General features: G+C 43.4%; 2 protein-coding genes across 5 annotated transcripts in view; one reads left to right on the top strand and one right to left on the bottom strand.

Moving 5' to 3' along the window:
* KDM1A (lysine demethylase 1A) overlaps window positions 1-4,587 on the top strand; it is a 54,844-nt gene extending 50,257 nt beyond the window's left edge. For both annotated transcript variants that reach the window (XM_026076275.1, XM_026076276.1), the window contains 2 exons: window positions 994-1,140; window positions 4,182-4,587. In XM_026076275.1, the coding sequence (XP_025932060.1) occupies window positions 994-1,140; window positions 4,182-4,367 (333 nt within the window). In that variant the 3' untranslated portion in view covers window positions 4,368-4,587. The remainder of the gene's footprint in view (window positions 1-993; window positions 1,141-4,181) is intronic.
* A 13,195-nt stretch (window positions 4,588-17,782) lies between these two features.
* LUZP1 (leucine zipper protein 1) overlaps window positions 17,783-27,504 on the bottom strand; it is a 19,969-nt gene continuing 10,247 nt past the window's right edge. Inside the window, exons 2-4 of one of the 3 annotated variants that reach the window (XR_003255261.1) lie at window positions 24,506-24,670; window positions 21,514-23,728; window positions 17,783-20,338 (exon numbers count right to left, since the gene is read on the bottom strand). Coding sequence is in view for 2 of the 3 variants with exons in the window: in XM_026076311.1 (XP_025932096.1) it covers window positions 23,582-23,728; window positions 24,506-24,670 (312 nt within the window). In the remaining variant the exon portion in view is untranslated. Of the gene's footprint in view, window positions 20,339-21,153; window positions 23,729-24,505; window positions 24,671-27,504 lie in introns of those variants that run through there. The other 2 variants (XM_026076311.1, XM_026076312.1) reach the window with 2 other exon arrangements.

Below are 27,504 nucleotides of genomic sequence, written 5' to 3'. Positions count from 1 at the left end.
GTCCAGTTCTGGGCTCCCCAGTACAAGAGGGATGTGGCACTACTGCAGCAAGTCCAGCGGAGGACTACAAAGATGATTAGGGGACTGGAGCATCTCTTCTAGGAAGAAAGAACTGGGCCTGTTTAGCTTGGAGAAGAGAAGACTGAGAGGGGATCTTATCAATGTATACAAATATCTAAACAGAGGATGTCAAGTGGATGGGGCCAGACTCCTTTCAGTGGTGCCCAGTGATAGGACAAGAGGCAATGGGCACAAACTGAAACACAGGAAGTTCCATCTGAGTATGAGGAAAAACTTCTTCACAGTGAGGGTGATAGAGCACTGGAACAGGTTGCCCAGAGAGGTTGTGGATTCTCCTTCTCTGGAGATGCTCAAAACCCGCCTAGATGCAATCCTGTGCAACGTGCTCTAGGTGACCCTGCTTGAGCAGGGGGGGTTGGACTAGATGATCTCCTGAGGTCTCTTCCAACCTCAACCATTCTGTGCGATTCTGTGACCCGTACCTTGGCAGACCAGACGGATTGGAGAAATAAAGATGTTTGTGTAGGTGCCCATCGTGCAGTCATTTTCCCAGATGAGTTACAGACCTTACAGAGATCTATACCATAGTTAAAGCAAGAGAAACACTCAGATATTTTGTGGTTGAAAGAAAAGGAGTGAGAAGTGGGTATTGTCCTTATCTTGGTAATAAGAGGAGAAACAGAGGAAATGTACACGGTATAGCTCTACTGCTGACTACAGAGTCCACGTTTCAATGCAGAAGCTATGTGGAACAGTTTCTGGCGATATATCTCAATGGATTAAAGCTCCTGCCAATGAAGACAATTTATTTACCATAATATTTGTTATCATGGAATATAAATGTGGAGTTCCACCATTAACATTAGCTTAAGGACTTTGTGTTTTCTATTCTTGCAGTTTGCATCTTTGCTATTTTACTCTAACTGTAGAACTTGCACTATGTCAGCAACTGATGTTTCTCTCTTGTCTCAGCCCAAAGAGACTGTGGTATCCCGCTGGCGTGCTGACCCTTGGGCTCGGGGATCATACTCCTATGTAGCAGCTGGATCTTCTGGAAATGACTATGACTTGATGGCTCAACCAATTACTCCAGGACCAGCCATTCCAGGTGCTCCGCAGGTGAGAGAATCTCTGAATTCTTTGTAGAAATACCTCAGAAAAATATGATGCTTTCCTAAGTCATTTATATACAGCAACAATTTAGGTAACTCGTATCTTCTCTCTAATGATTAGCACCTGTAAAAGAACTCAGTTTTCTATCCAGGAATTCTGCCTCCCCAGGTTTTGTCTCATTTAGCAAAAAAACAAGCATTCTTATTCAGAAGATCAATTTGATAATGTCTGAACACAGTATTAAAATATTGTACTTGCATTGTATTTCACACTGCTTATTTATTTGTCATTGCTGCATTTAAATGAGTCATAATGACTTCTTTTAAAACTTAACCTATGACAACTGAATGGTTTTTTTCTAAGATAAAACTCACATTTTTTAAATGAAAATTGTCCTGTGTGAATGTTACCTGGTTCTCTTAAACTCTGCTTCTAAAGATTTCTGAAGTTGAGTGCAGTTTGTTATGAATCAGAATTAATCAAGTCACTGTGAGTTTGCTTGTAGCCTGTCAGCTGGAAAATGGCAACCATCTGTTTGGTTATGAGATGGTGATGTTAACCAGAGACCCCTGGAGGTGGTTAACACTACTGTATTCTGCTTTTTGCAAAGGAGGCAAGCTTAGAAGTTCAGTGAGTTACAGGAAAGAGGGATGGTTTAGGCTAATATATTGCAGTTGTCATTGGGATTGGCATAGAAGCAGACAAATTTCTGCACTGTGAAGTGGGGTAGATTTTCAGTCTCAAACTTTATTTTTCCCCTCCCTCTCTCTTGCCCCTCTCCCTTGACACATACCTAACTGTAATCTCGCTTCTAGCAGGAAAATGGACATTAAGCACAATGTAAATGTTTTAGGACTTTAAGCACAGATGTTTCATTGAAATTCTGAAGAGGAAGGTTTAATTTTGAAATGATTATTTCATATCCTTGAAAGTGAGCTTCACCTTACACTGTCACTGTTACTGTTGCCTAGTATTTTCTGTTCTGTGCTTGGCTACTAATACTGTCTTCCAAAGGTTAAAAGTAGAAATTCACTTCACCTGTTTCCTCCCACTTCTCCCCTAAAATGTCCTTGCAGCAAATGATGGAGGCTCCCAGAGTCATTGCCATTTCTCGTATTACATGTTTCTAAAACCATATGGTGTTTGCGGAGTAAGTCTCACATTAATAAAGTGCCTGTTCCACTAAATCCTGAAGTTATTCAAGGCATTTACAAATACTCAGTTAAAAAAAAAAAAGGCTGAAAAAACAGAGGCAGATTTTAAGCACACGTGCCTCTGGAGAACTAGCTGTAAATAGTTTCAGGGAGAATAAAACAGGGAGGAGAGAGGGTGAAAACCAGAGGGAGAGGAGAGGGAAACAAAAGTTCTCTTCCAAATGGGGATCCAGCACAGCATAGGCTTGAGTCATCTCCAGCTCCCTTTGAGTGGTGGAATCCTTGAAAGCAAAAGCCATTCTGAAAACACCAGCAGGAGGCTGTAGCTCTGACTTTATTTAGATTCTTTTTGTAGTGATACAAGTCATTAATAAACATAGCTAGGCATAGAATTGCATCATGCAGACTATAATACATGCAGCTCYATTTTCCTCCTGCTTCTTATGACACTGTCAATAGGTAACTTGGGWCTCAGTATAAAGAGAGAAACTGCTAATTTGTCTGAATTGCTGGATAAGTTTTCTTTCACTTGTATTGTGCTAGAGTTCATGTTCCAGGGTCAGAAGGGATCATTTGTCTTACACATGTAAATCTGTTTGGCTGTACACCAGATGGTTGCACTGCCTTTCAGAGGGACCTCAACAGACTGGAGAAATGGGCAGAGAGGAACCTCATGAAGTTCAATAAAAGGAAGTGCAGAGTCATGCACCTAAGGAGGAATAACCCCATGCACCAGGACAGGCTGGGGGCTGATCGTCTGAAATTCAGCTTTGCAGAGAAGGATCTGGGGATCCTGGTGGACAAGCTGACCATGAGCCAGCAATGTGCCCTTGTGGCCCAGAAGGCCAATGGTATCCTGGGGTGCATCAGGAAGAGTGTTGCCAGCAGGTCAAGGGAGGTGACCCTTGCCCTCTCCTCAGCCCTGATGAGGCCACACCTGCAGTACTGTGTCTAGTCCTGGGCTCCCCAGGACAAGAGAGACGTGGAGCTACTGGAGCGAGTCCAGGGAAGGGCTACTAAGATGAGGGAGGAGTCTCCTAGTAGGAGACTGGAGCATCTCCCATATGAGGAAAGGCTGAGAGAGCTGGAAGTGTTCAGCCTGGAGAAGAGAAAGCTCRAGTGGGTTCTTATCATTGTGTGTAAATACCTGAATGGAGTGTGTAAAGAAGACAGTCGATGCTCCTCTTAGTGGTGCCTGCTGACAGGACAAGAGGCAATGGGTTCAAACTGAACCACAGTAAGTTTGGTTTGAATGTTAGGCGAAAAAACACCTTTCTACTGTGAGAGTGACTGAGCACTGGAATAAGTTGCCCAGAGAGGTTATGGAGTCTCCATCCTTGGAGATACTCAGAAGCTGCCTGGACATGGTCCTGGGCAGCCTGCTCTAGGTGACCCTGCTTGAGCAGGGTGGGGGGAGGGCTTGCACTAGATGATCTCCAGAGGTCCCTTCCAACCTCAACCATTCTGTGATTTTATTTATTTATTTTTTTTTGATTCTGTAGCATTGTAGATATAACGTTCAAATGCGTTTTCAGTATGCAGCTGGTGGACTCCTCTCCTGCCTATTTGGTTCTTAAAGTAAAGTAGAGCTCTATTATCGTTATATCAAAACAATGATATTGGAAAGTGTTTCCTCACATTTAGTCATTACAAACATGAAATGCTCCTGTGAAATGAAAGATATATAAAGATTTTCTTGATAAGTTGTAGGACAAAAATATTTTTGATAGCAAGGCTGTACTTCATACACAGCAACTTCATGCTATGGAGACTGCTGTATGATTAGAGGACTTCTAAAATTCTTTTTAAAATATGTTTGCTGCAGAATCTGAAAGAATCTAAACTAAATCTGTGCACAGGTCTTAACAGTGTGTTTTCTGTTCCCTTTCTCAGCCTATTCCTCGCCTGTTTTTCGCRGGAGAACATACAATTCGCAACTACCCTGCGACTGTTCATGGTGCTTTACTGAGTGGACTGAGAGAAGCAGGTCGCATTGCAGACCAGTTTCTTGGGGCCATGTATACTTTGCCTCGCCAGCCTACACCTGGGGTCCCCACACAGCAAGCTGCCAGCATGTAAGAGCAGTAGAAGGTACCAGAAGAGGAGTGATAAAACCACAGTGCTGTTGTTGTGAACTTGTTCTTGAGATGAAGATATTTTTGTGGTCTTGTAACAGTGTCTGCTGAAAGGACTCAGCCTTGAGTTGCTGTGTTACACTTCCGTTAGAATGGCCTTACAAAAATTTACCTGACCTTTGTCTTGGCATCCTTTTTTATTAAATCTCTTACAACTGTTTGAAGTGTCAATGTACACAGAATTCTTTATTACCAAATTGGTCTGAGACTCTTCTGGCTCTGCAGATACTTTTTGAGAGTCAAGCTTATAGCTGGAATTTTTTAGTTTGTTTTCTACCTATTCATGTATTTACGATTTGGTAATTGCACAAAAGGCCCTCTAGAAACTGGTGGCTACTAATAGTAGCTTACTGTAGAGTATATGCAAACTTTGTTGTTTGTTTGAAGAAGAATATTTTTTGGCCAAGTTCTGTTAGTCTTATCTGTCATTTGAGAATTTAGTGCAACTGTCTCCCTGCCAGTAACAGCAAATCAGAACCTCTCAAAATGGCCCATTGATCGCTACACCATATGCATCCTGTGCATTCTGTTTTAGAAAGAGGGTTGGTATTCCAAAGAGTATGCTAAGCATACTGTTTCATTAAATACTCTCAACAAAAGAAATTGTCACAACTGGATATTTGCAAGATAAACTAGAAAAGTTACTCCTGTTTCTTTGTATAGAAACAGTATTGCCTAGAAAGTAAGCTAGCTAAGGGACCTCATCTCTTGACTCCTGTCTGCTGCACGTGGACACTGTGGGTTCTGCCTGTGTGTGTTCCCCCCCACCCCCCCTTCCAAAGCTTGGAGGACCATGTTTCATTTTTGCTGGGTAGATGAGAAGATGTTGCAAGTCCCATCATTATGGTTCCAAAAGTCACTTTGGTTTGGCTGCTTTCCCAAGTATTTTCCTTCTTATTGATTCGGCATGCCTTCCTTCTAGCACACAAGGCAATCCCATCCTATTTAAACATTTAGGTCCTTCTTCCCACTCCTTCCTTTGTCAGTTAGCATTAGACTTCTCTCATTTCTTCCAAATTTTCCCATTCCCTCCCTCTGCAGCTTATTTCCTGTGTCCTTTGTTCACAGTCAATTTCTTTGTACTTAATTTTTCCTTTTTAGTTTTACTCTTCTCTCTCTCTCTCTGAGCCTGGTTTTGGTGCATGTGCAATCTGTCCCAGCTTCCTTATGTCCTTGTACCTTCTGTTCTGCTACGGGACTGGTACCTCTCTTGTTCTCTGCTTCTCCCTCTAATTACACTGCCCGCATTTCTTCCTCATGAAAATGTACGCACACTTGACTGCAGCCCCAGTTGTTTATAGCTGTATCATCTTTGGCCGCAGACCCTCCATCTTCTCGCGTTATTTCTCCTACTGTTTTCATGTGCTTCCTTGTAGTAGTTGGAGATCCTTCTCCCTCCTGATGGTGTCTGTCTCCTGGTTTCTCTCATTACATGTTGAAATCACTTAGGGGGCTTCCCCTAGAGAAATCCTTCCAACAAGCAATGTTGTGGTGGCAGAGGATGCTGAAAGTGGTCTTTCCTCTGATCCATCAGAACACAGATAACCTTCTGCCAAAAGACCTTTCCACCTCTTTTAAATCTCAAGCTAAGCTGGCCTCAAATGCCCAATTATTATCTTAGACCTCTTCAGAAGGCTCTAGAACTACAAGCTGTTGAGCCTACTAACTTGATGTGTTACCTGATAAATATGTTACAAGGATTTTTTTGAGGAGCTTTCTCCTAGAATAGCTAGGGGTCCCTAAGCATAGCCATGAGGCGTCAAGTGCTAAGCCCATTTGAAGTGCCTGGATTTGATGCCAAGGGGGACCCTCTGTCCCCACCCTCTGTCTAAAGTAGTGCTACCCTCACTGTGTTTCTAATAACTTTGCGGATTTGTTGCCACTTGGACCCTTTCAAGAAAGGGGTACTCCTCAGCAACACTACTCATCTTCCCTTCCTCTTCAGGAGGCAAGACTGACCTTGTGATGCTTGGTCAGGAAACTGCCAGTGAAGTGGGGCAGGAATTGGAAGTCCAGCAGAGCACAGAGGAAGGTCGTTCAAAGGATGACTGAGAGACTTAGATTCAAGGCTCTCTGGTGTCTGTTGAGGTTAAAGGCTATCTGCACTGCTTGCCAGAGAAAATTTGTTCCAGGACAAAAGGGTAACAGACCTTTACAATCCCTCAACAACTGATCTAGTCTCTTGGCTAGGAAAGTTTGACTGAAGATGGGGAAAAAGGATTTGGGAATTGAGGTGCCACCTTCTATCATCTGGCTTTCTGCCTCTTATGGAAGTCTCCATATTTGTGGGGTTTGTTGTTAGGATTAGTGACACTGCTGTCCCTGGCCAAGAGTACTCTCATCTTATGTGCTCTAGCAAAGTGTCTAAATTGTGGTGGCTGAAAATCAGTAATTATAAAACAGGACTTTGTGGGATCCGGATGCACTCCTGTATAAAAGGATTGTTGCCTGTTTTTACCGATAACTCAGTGTTGCAAGTCCAGCTGATGGGTAGAATAGAGGGACAGAGTGGTGAATCTTTTCTCTCAGAGTTGGTGAATCAAAGTTCTGGGAGTTGCTTAGATTTTGGCAAGGGTACCTGCTCCAGCTGTGTCCTGTTATGATCTGGCAAACATTTTTCTCAATATTAGATACATCAGGAGTTGCTTGCTGTGCTCACTGGTGTGATTCTCCCATCCAGGGCCAACCTACTGGAGTGTAATGGCATCCTGCTGCAAGAATGGATAGTGACAAACAACTGTGAATACCTTTAAGGTGATCTTAAAGGACCGTTTTTCTTTGGGTGATATGAATTGTATGTGAGTGTCTGGTGGAGGAGAGCTGTTTAAGTCATTTCTGCTTGGAGTGCATCTATATTTCGTACTTCAGCATCTGGCAAGGTCAGGTTTTTTTCCTCATCTGTTGAGCTCTGTTTATGGACTGTCTCCTTAATACAGGAAGAGTAAAGCTGGCTTACCAGCATTTTAGCTGTTTGTTGAAAGATTAGACTTTATAGCTACCCCTTGGGACTTGTGGTCAGCCTGGAAGCTAGAGAGGAGCGTTTGTTAATTTAGTGGAAAAGTGGGGTGCAAGGAAGGAAAGAAAAAAGGACCCAAAGTTAAGTTAGGCTCTCTGTTTAGGAGGTGGATTATAGCTAATAACTTCTTCCATGTCCTAGAGGGGAGAAAGGGTGTACTGAAAAACATGTAAACCAGAGCAGATGAGAGAACCAGATTCTCTGTGTTCTTCTGGTTAAACCTGAGCAGCTAAGACTACCTGGAATGATACAACTCACTGAAGGCCTCATCAGAAGCTCTCCTAAAGTTGGCCGGCATTTGACAGGTTGATTGTGGGTTTTTTTGTTGTTGTGTTTGGGGGAGGGGGGAGGTTAGACTGTAACTTAGTTGTCATCAGCTCTGACATCACTGTTATGCTAAGTCCTCAGAATGGGGTGCTCTCACTTTCATTAATATGGGTTGTATAATGGTACTTAAGAAGAAGGACCTCTCTGGTTTGATCAGCAGTGGTAATGAAGGCCATTTCACCACGGTTTAGATTCTTGATGGGGATATGATGTATCCATATTGGACTTAAACCTGCTTACTCTGGAACACATCTATTCAATTGTGTCTGCTTGGAATAGTTTCCACCTTGTGTGTAGGAATGATCTGATGCTGATTTGCTCTCCTGTCCTTAACCAGGGCAGGAAGTTTGACAGTGCTCAGGCTTGTTTATGTGTTATCAGCATTTTACTTGACATTCTTTAGAGAAGAACGGAAGAATGACTATTCTTTAACTTGCTTAAAAGGTAAACAAATTGGAGAACTGGAGGACTAAGGGGCTATGAATTCCAAAACCAGTCTTTTAAGAATGCTTAAAAATCTTACTGGAAGTCACTGGAGCTTGTTTCCAGCATGCAAGCCTGTGACAAGTGGACTACAACTTTCTCTGGCAGCTTCAGAGGATGATATTAGGAAAAGTTTGTACACTGGTCTGATCTGTAGTAAGAAAGGCAGAAGTGGTTTTGAGGGGGAGATCACATGCATCTTGCCAAGCTCCACTCAAAAAAGCACTTTTGGCCCATTGGAAACTAAAATAGTCCTAAACTTAACATAGCCAAGCTATGTTTGCTAGACAAATATCAAGCCACTTCTGTACCAGTCTACTCATGTTATCTTCAGCTTCTTTGTTCTCCTGCTTTAAGTTCATTTTGAGACTTTAGCAGATTATTCAGCAGGCTAAAGTCTGTCTAACATACAATAATTTGCCTGAGACATTCAAATGGAAACAGACTTTTCCCTCTGCATGTCGCCATTGGTTTGATTGAGAGGGATTCATTTTTCACCCGTGATCAGCAAAGTCTCCTCTCTTCCATATATTATAAGACACCTGAAAAGCATGGTGACTACTGAAATAAGAAGGTGGAGATAAAGCTAGTAAAAGGTATCCCTTACAGTTTCCACCCTTTCTGAAGGTATGCAAGGAGTTGGTAGGTGGTGGTGGTGACATGGATGAGCAAAAGAAAGGGATGCTGGGAGGAGGCCCTGTGATTTGGTGTAGCCTGTTTGTTGCTTTTAGAGTTTTCACTGGAAGGTACAGATGAAGAATGTGATCAGTGGCTTACTGATCCCTGCCCTTCTCCAGTGTTTTGGGGGACTCTGGTCCTATTCCTCAGCCAGGCTCCACTGACAAGCTCAGTAGGTATAAGTGAGTGAGCAGCTCGGAGTACTTTCAGCTCCTAGAGGTGTTTCAGACTCAGCACAGGTACAGATAAGGCTGGGTACTGGACTCCTTGGAGCTGCTGTGCTACAACACCAGTCCTGCCTGGCCCGTGAACAGTGGCATTGCCTGCAGCCAGAGCAGAGGGGAACAATGGCTGGGTGAAGGTCAAAGACTGTTCTGGTACTTCTTGTTCTGGTTGCATCATGTGGGATTGCTGGGATGGAGGGGGAGAACATGGCATACACTGTCACCCCAAAGCCAGCTAGAGCCTGCAGATCTAGCAAAAGGTGGTCTGGGTATTTAGTGATGGGTCAGCTCTGCCAGGCCATGTGGTGTAGCTTCCATTGCTTGTCCAGGAGCAGGAGGGTCTTGTACTCCTTGCAGCACTGCCAGCATGCAGTACCTCTTGAGCAGGTACTCACCCAATATTTAGCAGCTCTTGCTCTGCTGTTCCTATCATCCCTGGATTGCCTTCAGCTATGCCTCAGATGGTGGCTCCCAGTCCAGGCTATCAGTGTCTGTGTTTAGGACTGTGCTGCTCTACCTGCTCCCTGTCCTTTGCTAGGGTCTGTTAGATGGGTCTTTGGTCTGACCCAGAAGAGCTGTTCCTATTTTTCAAGTGCTGCCTCCACATTTTTTCCTACCACTGTGACCTACTGAGGAGGAGATGGCATTGCAACTAAATGGGTTACCAAGCCCTTGACATCTCAGCATCCTTTCTTACGGTCCAGTCATTCTCCCACTTGTTGCTGTTTCTTTGCCCTACCTTCCCTGTAGGACTCGCCTGATCTATTTCAGCAGATCATGAACCACCTCTACTGCAGACTTGAGGTAGCTGGGCATTGTCACAAAACCTTGCAATCATGTTTGGTTGCACCCTCTGTAGCATCACTTTCCCACTTGTTCTCAGGGACTTGCCCCTTCTCACTCTACTCCATGGATAGGTGAACTCTGTTTCTGAGAACAAAACAGATTGGCACCCGCTTTGGAAGAAAACAATGCCCTTTCCTAGTGGGAGCTCCATTTCTGTACTAAACATGAAGGACCACAATAATCTACAGTAGAGTTCTGGATGTTGAGTGAATGCATGCATTCAGCAGGCAGGATTGTGAATTTGGGTGGGATGAATCTGCAGAAAGTTTTGTATTTCTCAGTTTTCCAGATGCTTGGCTTTTTATCTGGTGCTAGCATCTATTTTGCAATGGACTACTGTTAGCTCAAGGTGTTTATATTCAGTCTTTATATGGAATTTACAATATTTGCTATGGTCTTGCCTGTAATGGAAATTAATTACAAAGCATGGGTTCTCCCTGTTTTGTTATCTTAATGATTGACTGGATGATAAACCAAGAGGAGCAAGTTCACTGGGTTGTTTTCATTTGTTTGGGTTTTTTGGGGTTTTTTTCTCTCTATTATGAAAGTTTTCAGCTGACTAAGTCCCTTGCTATAATGGGTAGAAAATTCAACTGAGGCTGTTTTAGTCAATAGGATGCCTAGAGTTGATCTTTCTGGATTTAAGCCATAAACTAAATTAATCCATAAAGTGAGGTGACCAAACTTCTGAAATATACAAACAAATCTAACTCAAGACTCTTTTTAAAAGTGGTGATAATTCCACATGAATTACTTTTCCAAAAATGGTTACCAAAAGAGAATTGGATGCTATGTGGTGGTTTGTAAACTTGCTGCTCTTGCCAATTAATTTTTATTTTTAATGTATCTAAATTCTGAAGGTGCAGGGTTTTTTACTCATATGGAAGGAATATTGAAATGTTTTTTTGAAATGTTTACACTACCATTCTTGCATATAGGTGGCTATTAGAGAATTACTGGCATGCTTCTAGATCTTATTCTCTAGGTGTTAGCAGCATCAGCTGGATAAATACATTAAAAAAACCCCAACAAGTCAACTTTAGATAGATCAGTGGAGAAGATGAAGTTCAAATTAGTTTTTTGCAGGTTTGCCAATTCGTCTGCTGAAAGCTGTTGCCTGTTTACAAAGTCTTTTGGCCTGTATTGGCAAAGCTCTTGCAGAGCTTGTGGTATCCCTTTGTTCATTAGCACTAGGTGCCATTGGCATAAAGTCAATGTGTTGTTTAAAAACCCACTGGAAAACATCAGTAAAAGGTKCTGAGAAACACAACAGAAAATTCAACACAAATATTCATCTCAAGAATGCACAGTCTAGCACTGGAAGCCTTTGTGTGCAGAGGTTCATAAAATTCTTGGTCGGGAAATTCATACATGGAGATAAGGAACTGAATACCAGACCAATTTCTCTATCACATGTGGTTCTTTCCCATTTCTGGCCAACTAAAGGCCACGGTGATGTGGTACCAGGAGACTTCCAGTCACGTGATAGTGCGATATGGCTATAGAGTCCATCCTTCAAAGAAATACAGAACAGTCACACTTGTAGCTGTTTGTTCAACCATTTGGTGTCTTGCACAATGTAGGAGTAAGGAAGGCTGACATGCAGACTGGCCATGCTTCAATTACATTAATAATGGGCCTGTTCTTGGACTGATATACTCAGAATAACTTTTTGCAGTTTCTCATGCAAATATTGTCCATTTTAGTACATGCTTCATAAAATATCAAGCAAAAAGATTCATCAGGTGACTGTTCACAGGTGTCCAGTTGTGGAGCTTAAGAAATGCAGTTGTCACCATTCATGCCATATCGAAGTATTGGAGGTGGACTCAGCTGCACAATGAAGGGCAAACTTCAGACTTGTACCAAATGAAAGACGGCTGATGAAGAGGATGACTGCAAAGATGTTTCATGGAAGATTTGGGGGAAAGAATTATGATAACATTTGAAATTTCCATCTTAACATGAGGAAAAACTTTTTCACTGTGAGGGTGACAGAGCACTGGAACAGGTTGCCCCGAGAGGWDGTGGAGTCTCCTTCTCTGGAGATATTCAAAATGCGCCTGGATGCAATCCTGTGCAATGTGCTCTAGGTGACCCTGCTTGAGCAGGGGGGTTGGACTAGATGATCTCCAGAGGTCCCTTCCAACCTCAGTGATTCTGTGATTCTGTGATTCTGTGAAATACCTACTTAGGGTGGGATTTATCTCACCTAATCATATACATTTCCTCTGTGCTAGTTGTGTAGACTCTCCTTGTATTCAGACCCTTCTAGGGAAACTCACTGTGTCCTTAGTTTGAAGTCCAAATAGTTTCAAGGCTTTTGAGTCTGTTAATTAGGGCTGTCTTTCCTTTGAGCTCTGGTAGTGCAGGACCCTACATCCATACACCCCCAGTATGATCTCTCATGGGTTGGATGACTGCTCTTTGTTAAAGCCTCTCCTTCTCCAGGAAGGAAAATAGTTGGTGGTGGTGGGAAGAGATTTACCAAGCAACCTTACTTGTCAAAATGAACTAAGTGGGGTGTTTTGTTTTTTCCCTTAATGGTATGTGGCCAAATCAGCCACATCCACACACCTCGGATGGTGTTAGTACCATGTCCTGCCTGAGCTCAAGGACTTTCTGGTGATAGTTTCCATTTATTGTTTCTCTCTTGCAGACCCCTTTGTTTTCTCCAACTCTCACAGAGTGCTGTGGATATATCTTATGCTTGGGGATCTGCTATCCTGTGGGGCCAAAAGTTTTGATCTCTGTTTTATTAAATTGTTTATTGGGCCTCATCAGTGTTATTGCATCTCTCCATGGAGGGACTTTTTCTGGTTGCTGTTGTTTCCTCTAAGTAAATAGGTAATACGGGGTCTTGCAATGAATTGTAGAAAAGAGAACAATGAAGCACAGTGCATCAGACCCATCCATTCCTCCCCAACTCCCACAGTAACTTTATCTCTGAGGTTATTTCTTTTGAATGAGGGTAGATTACCTGTTTTCTAGAATTTACCCTTGACAGGACAGAGCTATCTTTGCCTGCCAACCCACCTTAGATGGTAAGTCCTTTTTTCCATCTATGGGATCATGCCTTTCAGAAGCTCCTGTGTTCATTTATCTTTGTGGAGTGGTCCTAGGTACAGGTCTCTTTGCAGAGACATTGGATAACCACTTGGTTTAGACTGTAGTAATCTGCTGAGTGTAGTTCCCTGGTAGTAAGCACCTTATAGCAGCACAGTGTTAACACTCATAGCGGTGTTCAGTGTGTCCATGCTTCTCCAAAGCTTCTGAAGAGTTCCCTGTTCATATCTGCACCAAATACTGCTCCTCTGCTTGAGTGCCCAGGTATTATGCTAGATTTTGGAAATGGCGATGAAATTAATGTTTGCTTTGCTTCCAAGCCACCTCTGGGTAACTCTGTGTGGAATAGCACAGGTTAGCCAAGCTTAAAACAGACATGTRGACCATCACTTTAAAATAGAAATTACTTACCTTGGTGCTATATGAGATGTAGTCCTCGGGGACTCAGTCTTTCTCGTAGTCCAGCATACCTTTCTTTCAGATTTTTTTTTGCTATGTCTTGTGTGCTCGTGACTTAATACCTGGGGAGATTCAGGTCTCAGCCATGACCCACTGATACTGTTATAGGACAGAAATGTCTCCAGTCTCAAGGTCCTTGGCAGAGTTAGAACAGATGTTTGGATAACGTACTCCTGTTCTTTGTATTCTGTGACTAAGGAAGAAACTTACTAAGCTGGCTCCTGCATAACGTGCAAAGCTTGTCAAACTGCAGAATTTGGATACTTTTTCCTGATTCACTAAGGACACTGCTGCTTGGTGGTCTCAGGTAAGTGTGGAAATATATTACTGTAATTAACAATGTATGTAACAGACTACTGAATTCCTGTTTATAACAACAGAAAACGAGAGTTATTTAGGTGTAAATGACAGAGGACTTAATTTAAGATTGGCAACATGACTGGAGTACTCCATGTACTCCATTTGCCTTTATTAAGCCTTGTGCCCTACCTGATGTTTCATGTATGAGCCTTAGCCCAGAACTGCCGKGTTTCCTGCTATCTCCTACTATATACAGCATGTTCTTGTTTTGTTCCAGTGTTCATTTTGGTTTGGGTCAGCACAAGAGGGAGCATGTTCTTTGAGTGGATAAGAATCTAGGACATTATTTACTTAGATTTTAGGTTATTTGGATGGATGGACTCAAGATGAGGGTACGATACATTCAGCATCCTTCTGCAGCTGAAGTGTGAAGAGTCTTTGCTGGGCCCTGTGCATGTTTTCAGAAGCAGAAGAGATGCTGCAACTTTTGGAGAAAACAGATTCCCTTTTATTGGCAACTCATTACAGTCTTAGCGGTAGCCGAGCCATTTGAGGAGACAAGGTAGCAAAGCTGCTCCTAAAGGGAGGTCCTGGAAGCTGGTCTGTGATAGGAGGGGCTGCAGCAGGTGAGGTTTTGGTGGGCCTGAAGGCACATGGAAGAACTACAGCTGGGGAAATTGAGCTAGGGAAGGTGTGGTTTCATGATGGAAAGGGTAAACAGGAATGATCTTGTCTTGACCTTCACCTCCATCCAGTTGTCCAGTTCAGTCTACTTGTTTTTATTTCATTACAATCTCGGCTTTATTGGGTGTTCCACAGGAGTATCCTGCGTGGGAGCTTGAAGTTAATGACAATTTTATGGCTAATCCAGGCCTCGTTCCCTCATTGTTAGAGGGATGATGGTTAGCTTACCTCGGCACCACAACCGGTATGATCAGCCCCAAGTAACACAGAGATACTATGTGCCAAAGGTAGTGAGAGCAGTGCTGGGTCTCAGTCTGGGTCCATAAGAAGTAATGTCAGATATGTTCACTGAGAAACACTGGGGTTTCCAGCAAAGAAGGAAACGGTTTGTGTTCCTGATAACATGATGATTTTAAAAAGTAGTAGCTGGCTAGTCTGTTAGTAGACAGTAAATATAGAGGGAGGTAGTTCTAAGAGGTAAGGCTGTTCTGTGTGAAAACCTATGCTAGGAAATAAAACATGTCTTAGATGCTGGCATGCACTTGTCCATACTCAAACTGTGAGCAAGCTCCCTGGTATGGGGATTGTGCCAACTCACTCTCTCCCTAATGCCTGGGCACAGTGTGGGAGTAGCATGGGCTGGGGACTGTGCTATGAGGAGGCAGTCTGGCTGTGGCTGTCTTGTTAGGAGGCTGGAGGGAAATGCCTACTTCTGCATGGGGGAGAAGGGTGGGATAAAAATCTGTGGATATGAGTTACATGACACAGCTTGGCCTTAAAGCCCTAAAACAGGCTTGGGACTGTTCTAGTACAGATGTAACCTTTGGAGTCCAAGGAAGCTTTGGACAGAGTTAGGTAATTCCCCTCCCAACTAAGCTCTGCAATGACAAAGCCACAACCTTAGGGACCCAGGTACTCATTTATTCTCCTCCTGATCCAACTGTGTTCTTGGGTTATACTATGACTGCTTCAGCAGGAGGAGCTCCCTCCTTGCTTTACCATGTTCTTAGGACCAACAGCTGTTTGTTTGAATCCTCAGCAGGCTGAGGAGAATGAGCTTAAATTTTTCCCTCTCTTGGACTTGGTGATGTCTAGTGATACAAAATGTCACTAAGTGATGTCACTAAGTGATACAAAATATGACACTTAATCTGGTGGTGTTTTTATAGCTGTGGCTGCTGTGCGTGACTTGGTGCCATCCGTATGTTTGGAGTGTGTCTAACAGAAGAAATCTTTTGGGGGACTGAATGGTTTTGGTATACTTAAACTTTTGTCTCCACAGGCTGATGAAAGCTAGGCAGAATGACTGGAACGGATTCCAGTTTAAGCTGAATGCTGAGAACTAAAAAGCCAAAACAATTGAGTATGTGCATCTATGTAAATGCCAGAAAACAAGGAAATAAGACTGGGTTTCAGGTGCCTTGGATTAAAAAGGATGTCAATAAGGATAGTAACAAAGATAAACACTGATTACGTGCTGGAAGGAAGGTACTCAGTGGGAATGTGAATAGCTGGGTAAAGGCAAGCCATGTCCCTGTGTCAGGGAAGAAGCAGCGCTCTGAGTTAAAAGAATTTACAGTTAAATGGAATAGGCTCTATAGGTAAACAATCTAGACCTGTATAAGTGCAGTGGTGTATTAGGACTATTTTTCTAATTGGAGTTGTGATAGTGATGGTAAGCAGATCAGTTTGCAAGGACAGGAAACACAGTTAAGGAGACCTGTCAGCTACCCTTGTRGCTTGGGTAAATGCTGCTTTGGATGTGATATCAGATTTAAAACTTCACACACTATTAACAGTTGTATTAGCGGCTGATCAGGAACCCATAAGAGGAGAAGCAACACTTGATTTGATCCTGGGCAGCATGCAGGATCTTCCTAAAAATGTTACCATTAAGGAGTTTTTTCACAGCAACAACCTTCTCACAGGCACAGCAAAAGCAGAAAGGTTGACAATTGGGTTAGTAAAAGAGTACAATTGTTTGTAGACAATGTGAAAACTACTTAAAGCCCCCAGAGTAAGTAGAAACAACTACTCAAAAAGAACAGAGTAAAGAAGACTAAAGAAAAACAAAGTTTTTATGGCTAAACAGCACACTGCAGCATCCTTACTCAGGAGTGTTAAGCTCAGCCTCAAATCATAAAAATGAGAAGAACCATCACGTGGTACTTACATGAGGTGTTGGCCTGGGGGAGACTTAAGGCAGGCATGGAAGCTATGAATATTAACTCTTCTTTTACACATTTGCAAATCTCTGCTGTCCCTGGCAAGCCAGACAAAGCAGCACTTGTGTTGTAGCTACTGTAAGGATTAAGAGATAAAGAGCAACCTCTGTAAGTTCATGATGCTCAGCAGCTGCCTATGTGAACTGGGGCAGAAGGAGAGGTCTCAGACAAGTCAGAAGTCGCTTTTCTTAGATAAATATAAGAGAGGGGATGTTTGCAGGACTTCACCTCTAGTTAATGAGCTCTGGCCTGAGAGTAATGGATGAAGTGACAGCTATGAATGGCTCCTAAAGTGTCAGGAAGTATCAGTAATGCATTCAGTTGTTTAGAACTTCTGAAACAATGTCCAGTTTTGCAGTCAGAATAAACCAGATTTTAAGGAGAGAATTTTTCTGATAAAAGGCTCTTAATGCATGAATGTACTTCTCTCCAAATAATGGGTTGATAGTCATGGAGGATGGCCCTGCATATGCTAGGGTCCATAATATGGTGTAATATCAAAAATGCCTGAAAGTTGAGCAGGGGAAGGTGTGTGTGTTGGGGGGGATGTTTTTTGCTAGATGGTATCTGCATATTACACTAAGTTAGGAAGCACGGAGGAGAATTTGCCACCTCTACTGGCCTCTGTATCCTCTAGCCAGAAGGCCAGTGGATCTTGTTTTCACTCCAGTCTATCCTATTTGAGTGAAGGAAATCTAAAGAAGGAAGTAGCTTGTTTCCCTTTGCAAGAACACTCCTCCAACCTGCTCTCAGAAATGCCAAGTCCAGATCATCCAGTGCAAGTGGAGAGTGGCTGTGTTCAACCTCATTTGCAATTTGCATATGCATTGCCTGTACCTTAAATGACTGGTCTAGGAATGGGTATGACATCTGCCTGGAGATGTGTTCAGGGCAAAAAAGTAGGAATGGAATAGTGAGAATCAGCAGTAACACATATACTGCAGGCTAGAGCTGGGCTGTGTCAGCACTTCAGTGGGGGAAGCCAATACCTTTGAGTAATGAACACTGTGAGTAGTTCAGCCACAGCCTTAAATACCACACCACAAACATGTAAAAAGAGTGAGTTTTATTGGTTATATACTGTAGAGCTGACAATGTTCGAGTCAGGAAAGACATGCAGATAAAGTGTGATTACGTTTGGCATGCAGACTAAGAGCACTGTGTAAGAGGTGAGCACCATCTGTATCTGCTATATGGGCAGCCTTGGGAGGAAAGAGCTGACTTCCCTCTGTTAAGCATGCTGAGACAGAGGATTTTGAGAGGGTGAAACAGTGCCAATAGCTCTATTGGACACAAAATTTGCTTTAGGAAAATAGGGAATACTGTAACCCTGGAGAAGTCGCTTGACTTGGACGAGCCTGTGAATATGAAAAGATTTCTTGCATTGCTGTCTTGTAACTAAGCTGTCCCAGCCCAAACATATGTCTGCAAATACAAAAAAATAGATTTCTTCTCTTAAAAATACATTCCACGCAGTCTGGAGTGCTGCTTCCTCAAGGCAGGAGTCTGCACTGCATGCTGGACAGCCTAGGAAGATAATCCTTTGGGTGTTTAGTTTACTGACCCTCAGAGGCCTCTGCGAAAAATGGCTTCATGTTTCATCATGTGTAGAGCAGTCCACTGGAGGCTGGCCTTGTAGCAGTGTTTGAACCACTCCATAGTGATGTGCAGGGGTGGCAGAGATGAGGTCTACTATTTAGAGGTAACACCAATATGACTATTGCTTCAATCTGCAGCTAAGAAATTGCTCGTGTCAGTTGTCTCTTGGAGCACCAAGGTGTTGCCACCCTTTCCTGTACTTTCTGCCATTTCCCCTTTTCTGGAGGCTCTGTCTGCAGAAAGAGATTCCCCTCATCAATGTCCAGTGAGCTGCAGCTTGACAACACTTGGCACTGGTGGCTGAATGTGAAGCTGTCCTCCCTCCATACTACCTGAGCTGCTGGAAAGGCTGTGTTCTGCTCACGGCATTACCAAGGGAAGCTGCAGTGCCATTTCCAGATACAAAGGAAGCAGCTCCATGAAGTAGCAAGCTGCTGGCCCCCAAGCCGGCTTCAGCCTTTTCTGGTGAAAGCTGCTGGCTCTCCAAAAGGAACCAGTCTCTTTGTTTCCTTGGGAGAAGAGGCAGAGCACTGACACGCTTCCTCTGTACAGCAAATACATTTACAACTTTGGAATTATCCGAAAGCTTGATGCACAGCTTCTCAGCATCATCAAGTCCACTGAAAAGCCTGATATATTTATATGCTAAAATTACAAATATTTCTTCAGTGATGGCAATATTTACACATATACTCTATTTTACAGCTGTTCAAAAAAGTGTGCAATTTGAGTAAAACACGTCGTGTTTCCTGAAGTCATCACTATAAGTTTAACAATACAATCAGCTCCTATTGCACTCATGATTAGAGGGCATGGCCCCTTTCAATTTTAAAAAGGGTTTTTCTCAGATTTAATCTCAGTTGTGGTAAAATAACCCAGTTTACAGTTACTGAATGACATCTATATTCATTACTTGCAAGCAGTGAGACTGAGCCTGAATTCAAGGTACGTGCTGTAAAATACTGAACGAAGGACTAAGGCCGCCTTCAGCCTTGCTTTGTCTCCCTGAGGACAAAGCAGCTGGAGAAGAGGAGACAAACTTACTCTGTGAGAAGCACCTGAGGAGAGCAGATAGTGCCAGAGTAGTTGCATTGCTGGGTCTGCTGTGTCCATCTGAGAGGCTCTTACTGTGCGGTGTGATCAGACAGTACATTTAGAGCAGCAATGACATTCCCTTCAGTTGCCCTTGGCTCTAGCTAAGGAAGAGAGAGGCTCTGGTTGACGGAGGAGAAAAACAGCAACTTTTGCCACTGGTGTGTTTTTTTTCCCCTGGTTTCAGGAATGTGGCTGCATTATTGGGGTGAGCTGTGGGGCTGAAATTTGTAGGGTTAGCCAGAGCTTTGTGACTGGCTGCAGGGAAGCCTATGTTAACCTGTCACGTACTGTTGTAAAGATACAGGGCTTTCATTGCCAGGATTCAAACCAGTTCCCTTGGAAGGAGCCTTGGAAGCACTGCATTAAGCTGGAGCAATGCCAGAAACTTGAAAAGAAGGGGGCTAGTGAATGTGTGCATCTCCTGTGGGACTTGGACAATCAGTGTCTTGCTGTAGGACAGTGATTGTCACTGTGAGGAAAGCCATGAAGTAGATGCTTGGAGCAATCCTCATCCTCTGTGGTGGTGTATGTGCTATGCTGCCTGTCCAGCTGTTGCATTTGACTGTTCAAAACCATGCTGCCAGTTCAGGACAGCACTGACACAGGACAGAGGGGGAATTTCATACTCTCCTTCTCTGTAGGATTGAACTGCAATGTCACGTAGGTTGACAGCGGTTCTTCCATAGTTACTACAGCTGGATGTATTTTATATGGCTGTACAGCAGCTGAGCAGCAGGTCTGGGAACGTAAATGGTGGTAAATAGTTACTGTGGATGTCTGAAGAGGCATGTATGTGCCAAGGATCCTTTGAGAAGCCAACTCCCAGGTTCAAAAAGCAGTTATTGCACGAGGCATTCAAGTTGCTGGCTATGGAATGGCGGTACTGGCATGGCAAGGTTTTTCACAGCAACATCTGCCATGAAACAGATGGAAAACGGCCTGAGGTAGCTGCTTTTTTTTTTTTTTTTTTTTTTTTTTTTTTAAGATGAAGGGCAATATTTCCTCTAACATGAAAATAGGAGGAAAAGAGCCAGAACCCAACATCCTGGGGCTGGCAGAGAGAGACTAGCTAGCAAGCAAGCATGACCCATGAGAGCACTGCTACAGCACATGTCGGTGCTGGTCGGGCTGAGGTGCTGTATATGAGCTGTGAAGAGCCTTGAAGACTGTGCAAAGGGGGAAGGGAAGCTTGTATCATTAAAGCAATCAATCTCAGCAACTTTTTTTTATGGTGGTCCTGCTATACAGTCACACCCTGAGYGAGGTGAGCTGATCAGGGTGGATGTTGCACTTTCATAGGCTAGTTCAAAAATGTATTTTAGTTTCACATTGCAAAATAAGCACCAGTTTTTCAACATCTCCCCATAAACGGGAAGAGGAGTGTGGCAGAGAATTTCAGAAATCTGAATTAAACTCAATTCAAACTAAATTCAAACTAAAGAAATTGAAATTTTGCAGTTAAAAAGCTTTTTCTGTTATACTTGATATTTACCCCATTCTCTGTTAGCACTGCCATCTCATGAAGGGGTAAGAAATAGTAGTTGATAACAGTTTATTTATTAGAGCACCTGCACTTAGTACTAATTTAAAAGCATTATCTTTTTGTGTTTTTATGCAACCTGACACTTCAACATGAAATTAAAAGCAATAAAATGAAATGTTAAAAATATAAATTTTGGGGGGGGGAAATCTAAAAACTGCATAGGAAAACAATTTTTTTTCAAAGATAAAATCTTCCTCCACTCAAACTTTATTTAAAAAAAAAAAAAAAATCCTATCACTGGAACACTTTCCGTTTAGGAAACACTTTACATAAGTGTTTTGATAGATATTTTCCAACTTAACTCTGTTCTTTTTTCGGTTCATTTACCTCTCAGAATTAAGGCATATATAACCAAGGGAGAGGGAAGAAATATGACAGACATATGTGTGATTGGATAGTCTCACTCAATCACCATCCTCAGGGCAGTTGCTGTGCTAATAGCTTCTACTTGAGCACCACCTGGGGCTACTGTGGAGAGGTGGTGGCTCCCCCTGACAGTTATGCCACCTTGCATCTGTACTGTGGACATTAACAAGGGAACATACCTGTGTATTTGCAATGGTCTCTGGCTGTACCTGGGTCCCAGCCAAGGCAGATGGGAAGGCTCTGAAGACGGACATAGCCTGGGGTGGCCTAGGTAGCCCTCCAGCAGCTCAGCTTAGGGTTCAGTCTCCCCTCTGTTTTTTGGAAGGAAGAAGGGCATTCTGTGCCCCAAGCCACAAGAAAAGCATTTCTTTGTCCCTTAGTGTTCAATGGCTGAGAATGAGCAGCAGAGCTGGTGCCTGCGGAGTTTGATGAACATAAAGCTTTGGGCAAAAAAGCATGCCAGTCCAAGGCAGGAGGAAGTATCACTGCTGAGTGAACTGTTTGGCTCAGTGTAAGAGCTCAGCCGGTAACGAGTAGGTCTTGCCTCATGCAAAGCTTGTGGCAGAGGCTGACACCAATGCGAAAGAAACTGCTTCTAAACAAGTTTCTGCTCTCCTTCCCTGTTCACCTTCTCCTGTTAGTGTGCATAAAGCAATCAGTAGGGAATGTTTTCCTCCTGACCACAGATCGAGGGTGCTGGAAACACAGGTACCAGGGGTGATCACAACTCAAGTTAATAAGAGTGTATTAGAAGAATGCAAACTTTCACTAGGAACTGAATGCTTTCAGTTGTGGAGGTGTGTGACAGCTGTCATGGGCAAGTGGACTGTAGTCACAGGGATACTTCTGGGATCTTGTCTAAATAAAGGTGATTAATGAGGATTTATCTCTTTCCGGGGAGTACCATAGTTCAGTTTGAAAGAGTGACCATGCACTCAAGGTTTCCATATGGAGATAGACCTATCATCATGGAGAAAATTCAGATTGCAGGTACAGAGATGAGAAGTGGAAGTCCCCTGAGCAAAGTCTCTGCAGCTGCCTCTTCAGCAATGAAGGAAAATTCACTGGTAAAGCTCCTGTACCTCGCAAAACTGGTTTCAGGCTAGCTGAAGCCTCTGGAGAGGTTACAACGCAGGTGTGACACCTGTGAGCTTGGTAATATCCTGTCTCTTGCTCCGCTATGCAGAGTGTTCACTTGGTGGAAGGGAATACAATTCATCTCCTAGATGTTGTCCAGCAGGAACGGGAAACACCCTATAAGAGAGAACCCCACAGTATCACAGACTGACCAGGACCTGTGGCTGCCTTTGGCAGCATTTTTGCCCTGGGACAAGCATCACCATTCTGCTTGGGCAGCTAGCCCAAAGCTCATTAAGATCCAGGCCTGAGGGCAAGGCAGGTAGAAGGGAAGGAGCAGGATTAGCTTGGAAGACATGTATGTGGTTAAAAACAGAGGTTCTGTCGGGGTTTATAATGGAATAAACCCAAAGCAGAATTACTCAGCCCTGTCCCCATAGGCTTTACCATCATCTTTTACTATGCTGGAGCACACCCAGCACCCATCTCTAAGCCAGGAAGGTGGACTTTGCAAATGCAAAACCAGCACCTGACAGCAAAGATTGAGCTGCCCTAACACCAGATGTCTATAGAGCACATGTCTCCATGTGCAAGGTGTTCAGGCTCCCATTGCAGCTACTGGACATCTGAGCAAGACAGATCCAGCTGACAAATGATGGTGTCTGTGTTACGGTAACCTAAACTCACTCAAGTTTCTGTTCTGTATTGACTGTATCTGCAGAGGAAAAAGCAGCACAGCACATCCATTCAGGTAGAGATGTCTGTGTTGAGTCAGATGAATCTCACTGTGATTAACCCCTCTCAGTGACCACACAGAACATCTCTGTTGAGTCCCTTTTCTTAATTACCAGCAGAGACTGTGTTAATTCACCTCTCTGTACTGCAAACACTACTGATTTCTAGATACCAATCTAAGAAGCTCAGCTAGAACTGTGTTCCCCTTGGTTCTTCACTTTGTGCATCTTCACCAAGAGGAATGACCTTGCAGGGCTCTCAGCTGCCTCTCTGCAGCCCTGATGCTGACAAATCAGGGCTCGGTAACTCCTATGAACTTCCAGTAATGTTTAAGTTATGCTGAAGACAGGTTTGAGGTCTTAAGATATTTCCTGCTGGAGGGGATGTGTAAAATGGGAAGACCACAGTCTAACTCTTGCAGTCTGTGGTGTATTTTTAGTGCTGGAAGTCAGAGCCTGTGGGGTTTGCACACTGGATAAGCTCTGAACCAGAGCCAACAAACATTTTGTGTTGTGATGCCATGGACAGAATTCCACTGCTGAAGCCAGGTGCCCCACAATGCTGGGTTAGGTGCCTAAATCCCTACAAAATCAACAAGAGAGATTTTGTTAGCTAAATTAGGATTCACACTGGCAACATGCTGAGCTCTGGGCAGCTACACAAGCAAAGAGGAAATGCCAGGAAAAAAAGAAAATCAGTCTTTCATATATACATATAAGCATAGTTGTGCATCTTGGACTGAAAGTCTGAAACACTGCCTGGAAACCTGTTGCTTCTTTACAAATGAAGGGGGCTGGAATATACATATTTTCATATCTCAGCAAGTAAGTCACCATCACCATAACATGGGCCATTCTCCACTTCTCTATGCAGCCAGAAATGCATGGTTTAGGAAGCAGAGGAGCAGGTGTGTAGCAGTAGACAAGCACCATAGTGGTACAGCAGCCAGCTGAAGGGGGTGAGTCAGATGCTTTGATCTCTTCTCCCCAAATGCTTTTTTTTCCTCCATCCCCGATTGTCCAATACAAAATGGGTGGCTGGAGATGACTAGACACAGTGCCTTTTATTCCCTGGAGAAGGTGTCTAGCCACAAAGCCAGTTGAAACAAGTTAAATTAAGAACAGAAAAATAAGGTACCACTTTTTTACCAGTATGGGAAATTAGTAGAATAATTTACCAAGAGTTACAGTAGACACTCCACCTCTGAGAAGTGCTAATTCAAGACTGGATTTATCCTAAAAGATTTACCCTCATTTGCACAGAAGTTCTCTGAGTTATGTTACTGGGAGGTCAGTTCAGATATTGGCCTCTCGCCTTGCAAATCGAATTCTCTTCTGGATGGTCCTTGAGTTCACATACCTGCTCCTCTGCTTGGACACCCAGCTGTGCACGGGGATTGGATTCAGTGTCCTGCAGGTCCACCTTGGAGGCTGGCCTTTTCCCTGGTGTGTCAACCTGTGAAAGATACTCAGAAGAGCCATATTGTTTTCTTCTGGAACTAGGCACAAAATCTTTGCTTTCCTCCTGTGGGAAGAAAAATAAGAGGATTGGGACTCAGGAGCTGTGAATGGGGTCTACAGTAGAACTGGCTTCCCAGCACTTTTATGTCTGCAGTGTGAGGTTCTGGTTTGATTCCCTTTGGCAAAGGAGGGCACCTAGGCCAGCTCTGCGATGTCCTTGCTTCTGTGCTATTTCAATAATTTTTTTTTTAATTCATCCATTAATTTCTGACATACAAGTTCTGGGTGCAGAGATCAGATTTGCTTTGTCCCATGTTCAGCTGAGTGACCCATGTGTAAGTCTGTGCTCAGCTTGCCTTGGCCTGGCTGGCTTTCTGGGCCCATGATGCTAGTATCCATCCAGGAGCCCAGCTTTGACAAGAAAGGACTGTTAGCACCAGAAAATCCCCCAGTTCAGTGACTGAAGCAGTCTCTTAAAAACATTAACTGTGAATTTTAAGTACCATGGGCTGGGGGTGACCAGCAACCTGGATCTCCTACACTCTTGGCAATGTGGAAGTGATGTGTTAGTGTCCTACGCTGTTTTACTATCATAGGCATCTAAATGGTACTCTTAAATTCACTGATATTTTCTTGAACATCTAAGACCTCTAAGGGATCACACTCTGGGATTCAGGTGCCTAAGGTCTGCCTTAGGGCTGTTTTTGGCATCTATGTCTTTTGCTGATTCTGTACACGGCTGTGTGAGTTACAAAGGTGAGGAGTACCTATCACCCACCAACTTCACCTGGGAAGCTAAACATAGAAGTGCTTTTGCTATTGCTATTATTGTTATTGCTAGTATTTGGCTGGAAAATCTTGTATGATAACATCATTAACCACAAATTTCTAACAAATTTATAAGGCATTGTCACATTAACCTCAGAAACAAAACAAATTATTACAATGTTGAACGAACTTACCTTTTTTTTAGGGAAATACACATGCAATAATGTAAGCAGTTATTAGACAAACAACAAAGGTTGCACTGAACTACTGAAAGCTGTATCAGCTCTGATTGCTTTGGGAATAGCATCATGTTTGCTGAAACAAACTGTATAGCCCCATGAAGGGAATTGTTGGGCAGTAATGGAATAAATGCTGATTACTTCTGGGAGGTTGACTCTTGCATTTTTTGCAGCAGGTCTGCACTTAGGTGGTCATCCATTTGGACAATTGGTCCATGGATACAAGAGAGCCTCTGGACCTTCCTGCAGTGGAAATGAACAGTACAAATGGCTTCCTGGAAGACCTAGTCCTGGAAGACTTAGTCCTTCAGAAACACAGTGACAGACCACTGGTGGTATACAGGGTATGAAGCACAAACTCAGCCCTAGAAGTGTGATTTACAAGAGGAACCCTAGGGAGATAATGTCCTGGTCAAGCCTCAACTCTCACTTTATTTAGGAGACAGTGTACAAGGGTCAGCTATGAAACCACGCTCTTCCTACTCTTAAGTCATCAGGAATGCTGCCCTCATTTACAAAGAGAAGAGGTTATGAGACCAAGGTCACCTGAGCCCTGGGAACACAATAATGAAATCTCATTGATGAAATGAATCAGAAATAGGTGTATATGGCCACATTAACCCTTTAGGGAGCCCAGGAAACATGGACTATGAGAACAAGAGGGCAGACCATGGAGGACACAGTAGGGAGACAAGCCAGCTGAATCAAGAGAGACCAGAGTCCTTATCTCCAAGAGATACCTGAGTGATGTCAAGATCACACTATGGAGGAAGAAAGGGACAATGCAAACACAATCCAGGAAATCTGTTTCACTTAGCAAGTATATCTGCCTAGTTTTCAAGCTTGCCTGAACTAGAGAAGAACAGGAGCAATCTGTCATGGACAGTCATTGCCATCCTTGCTATAGAGATAAAGGCTCCTGTGAACAGGATGAAACTTGATACCAGAGATCTGAGACAGGAGGGCTGGGAGAAGAGGGTTTGCAAAGTCCTCATTAACAGAGAAGGTCCTTGAGGTAGTAAAATGCCCCCATGTTTTCCTATTTTCCTGCATCCATGGGCATGATCTAGATCCCCCCTGGAACATTTCAGTGTTGTGGAACAGCATATCACCAGTGTACTGACTGTTGTGCTGGTGATAGTGACAGCAAATCTGCAGGTCCTGAAGCTGAAATTTGGCTTCAAGTGTCACAGATTTGCACTTCAATATATGTCTTCAGAAGGAAAGATGATTCCACAAAGTAACTGTTGTGACACTACATATTACATTCCCACTCGGGGGAAATACACCTTTATAGTGCAAGAATCTGTGACAACCCCATAAGCTTTAGTAAATTAGCAGAGCTTGGATGTGATTTCTTGAGATTCACAAAAAAGATGAGCGATGACAAACAGGAATTGTGTTATGTGGAGAGACCAAAGGACTTTTAGTTCTGTAATGATTCTCTCGCCAACCAGTTGGAGAGTCAGGATGGGATGCGCATGGGATGTGGCTATGGAGGATCCTCTTTTACCCCTCCTGGGAAACCTGCATGCTCGATCACCTCTCTGAAGTGCCTGTACACCAATGCACGCAGCATGGGGAATAAACAGGAAGAACTAGAGATCTGTGTGCAGTCGTAGGGCCACGATCTCATTGCAATTACAGAGACATGGTGGGATAGCTCACATGACTGGAGTGCTGTCATGGATGGCTACGTGCTTTTTAGGAAAGACAGGCCAGGAAAGCGAGGTGGTGGAGTTGCTCTTTATGGGAGAGAGCAACTGGAATGTACTGAGCTGTGCCTAGGGGTGGATGAAGAGCGAGTCGAGAGCTTATGGGTAAGGATTAAAGGGCAGGCTAGCATGGGTGACACTGTTGTGGGTGTTTACTACAGGCCACCTGATCAGGA

The sequence above is a fragment of the Apteryx rowi genome, unplaced genomic scaffold, assembly GCF_003343035.1.
Source record: "Apteryx rowi isolate R43461 unplaced genomic scaffold, aptRow1 scaffold_43, whole genome shotgun sequence".
Classification (NCBI taxonomy): Eukaryota; Metazoa; Chordata; class Aves; order Apterygiformes; family Apterygidae; genus Apteryx; species Apteryx rowi.
The sequence above is the reverse complement of the archived record's forward strand: the minus strand, read 5'-3'. Positions and strand labels throughout refer to the sequence as shown.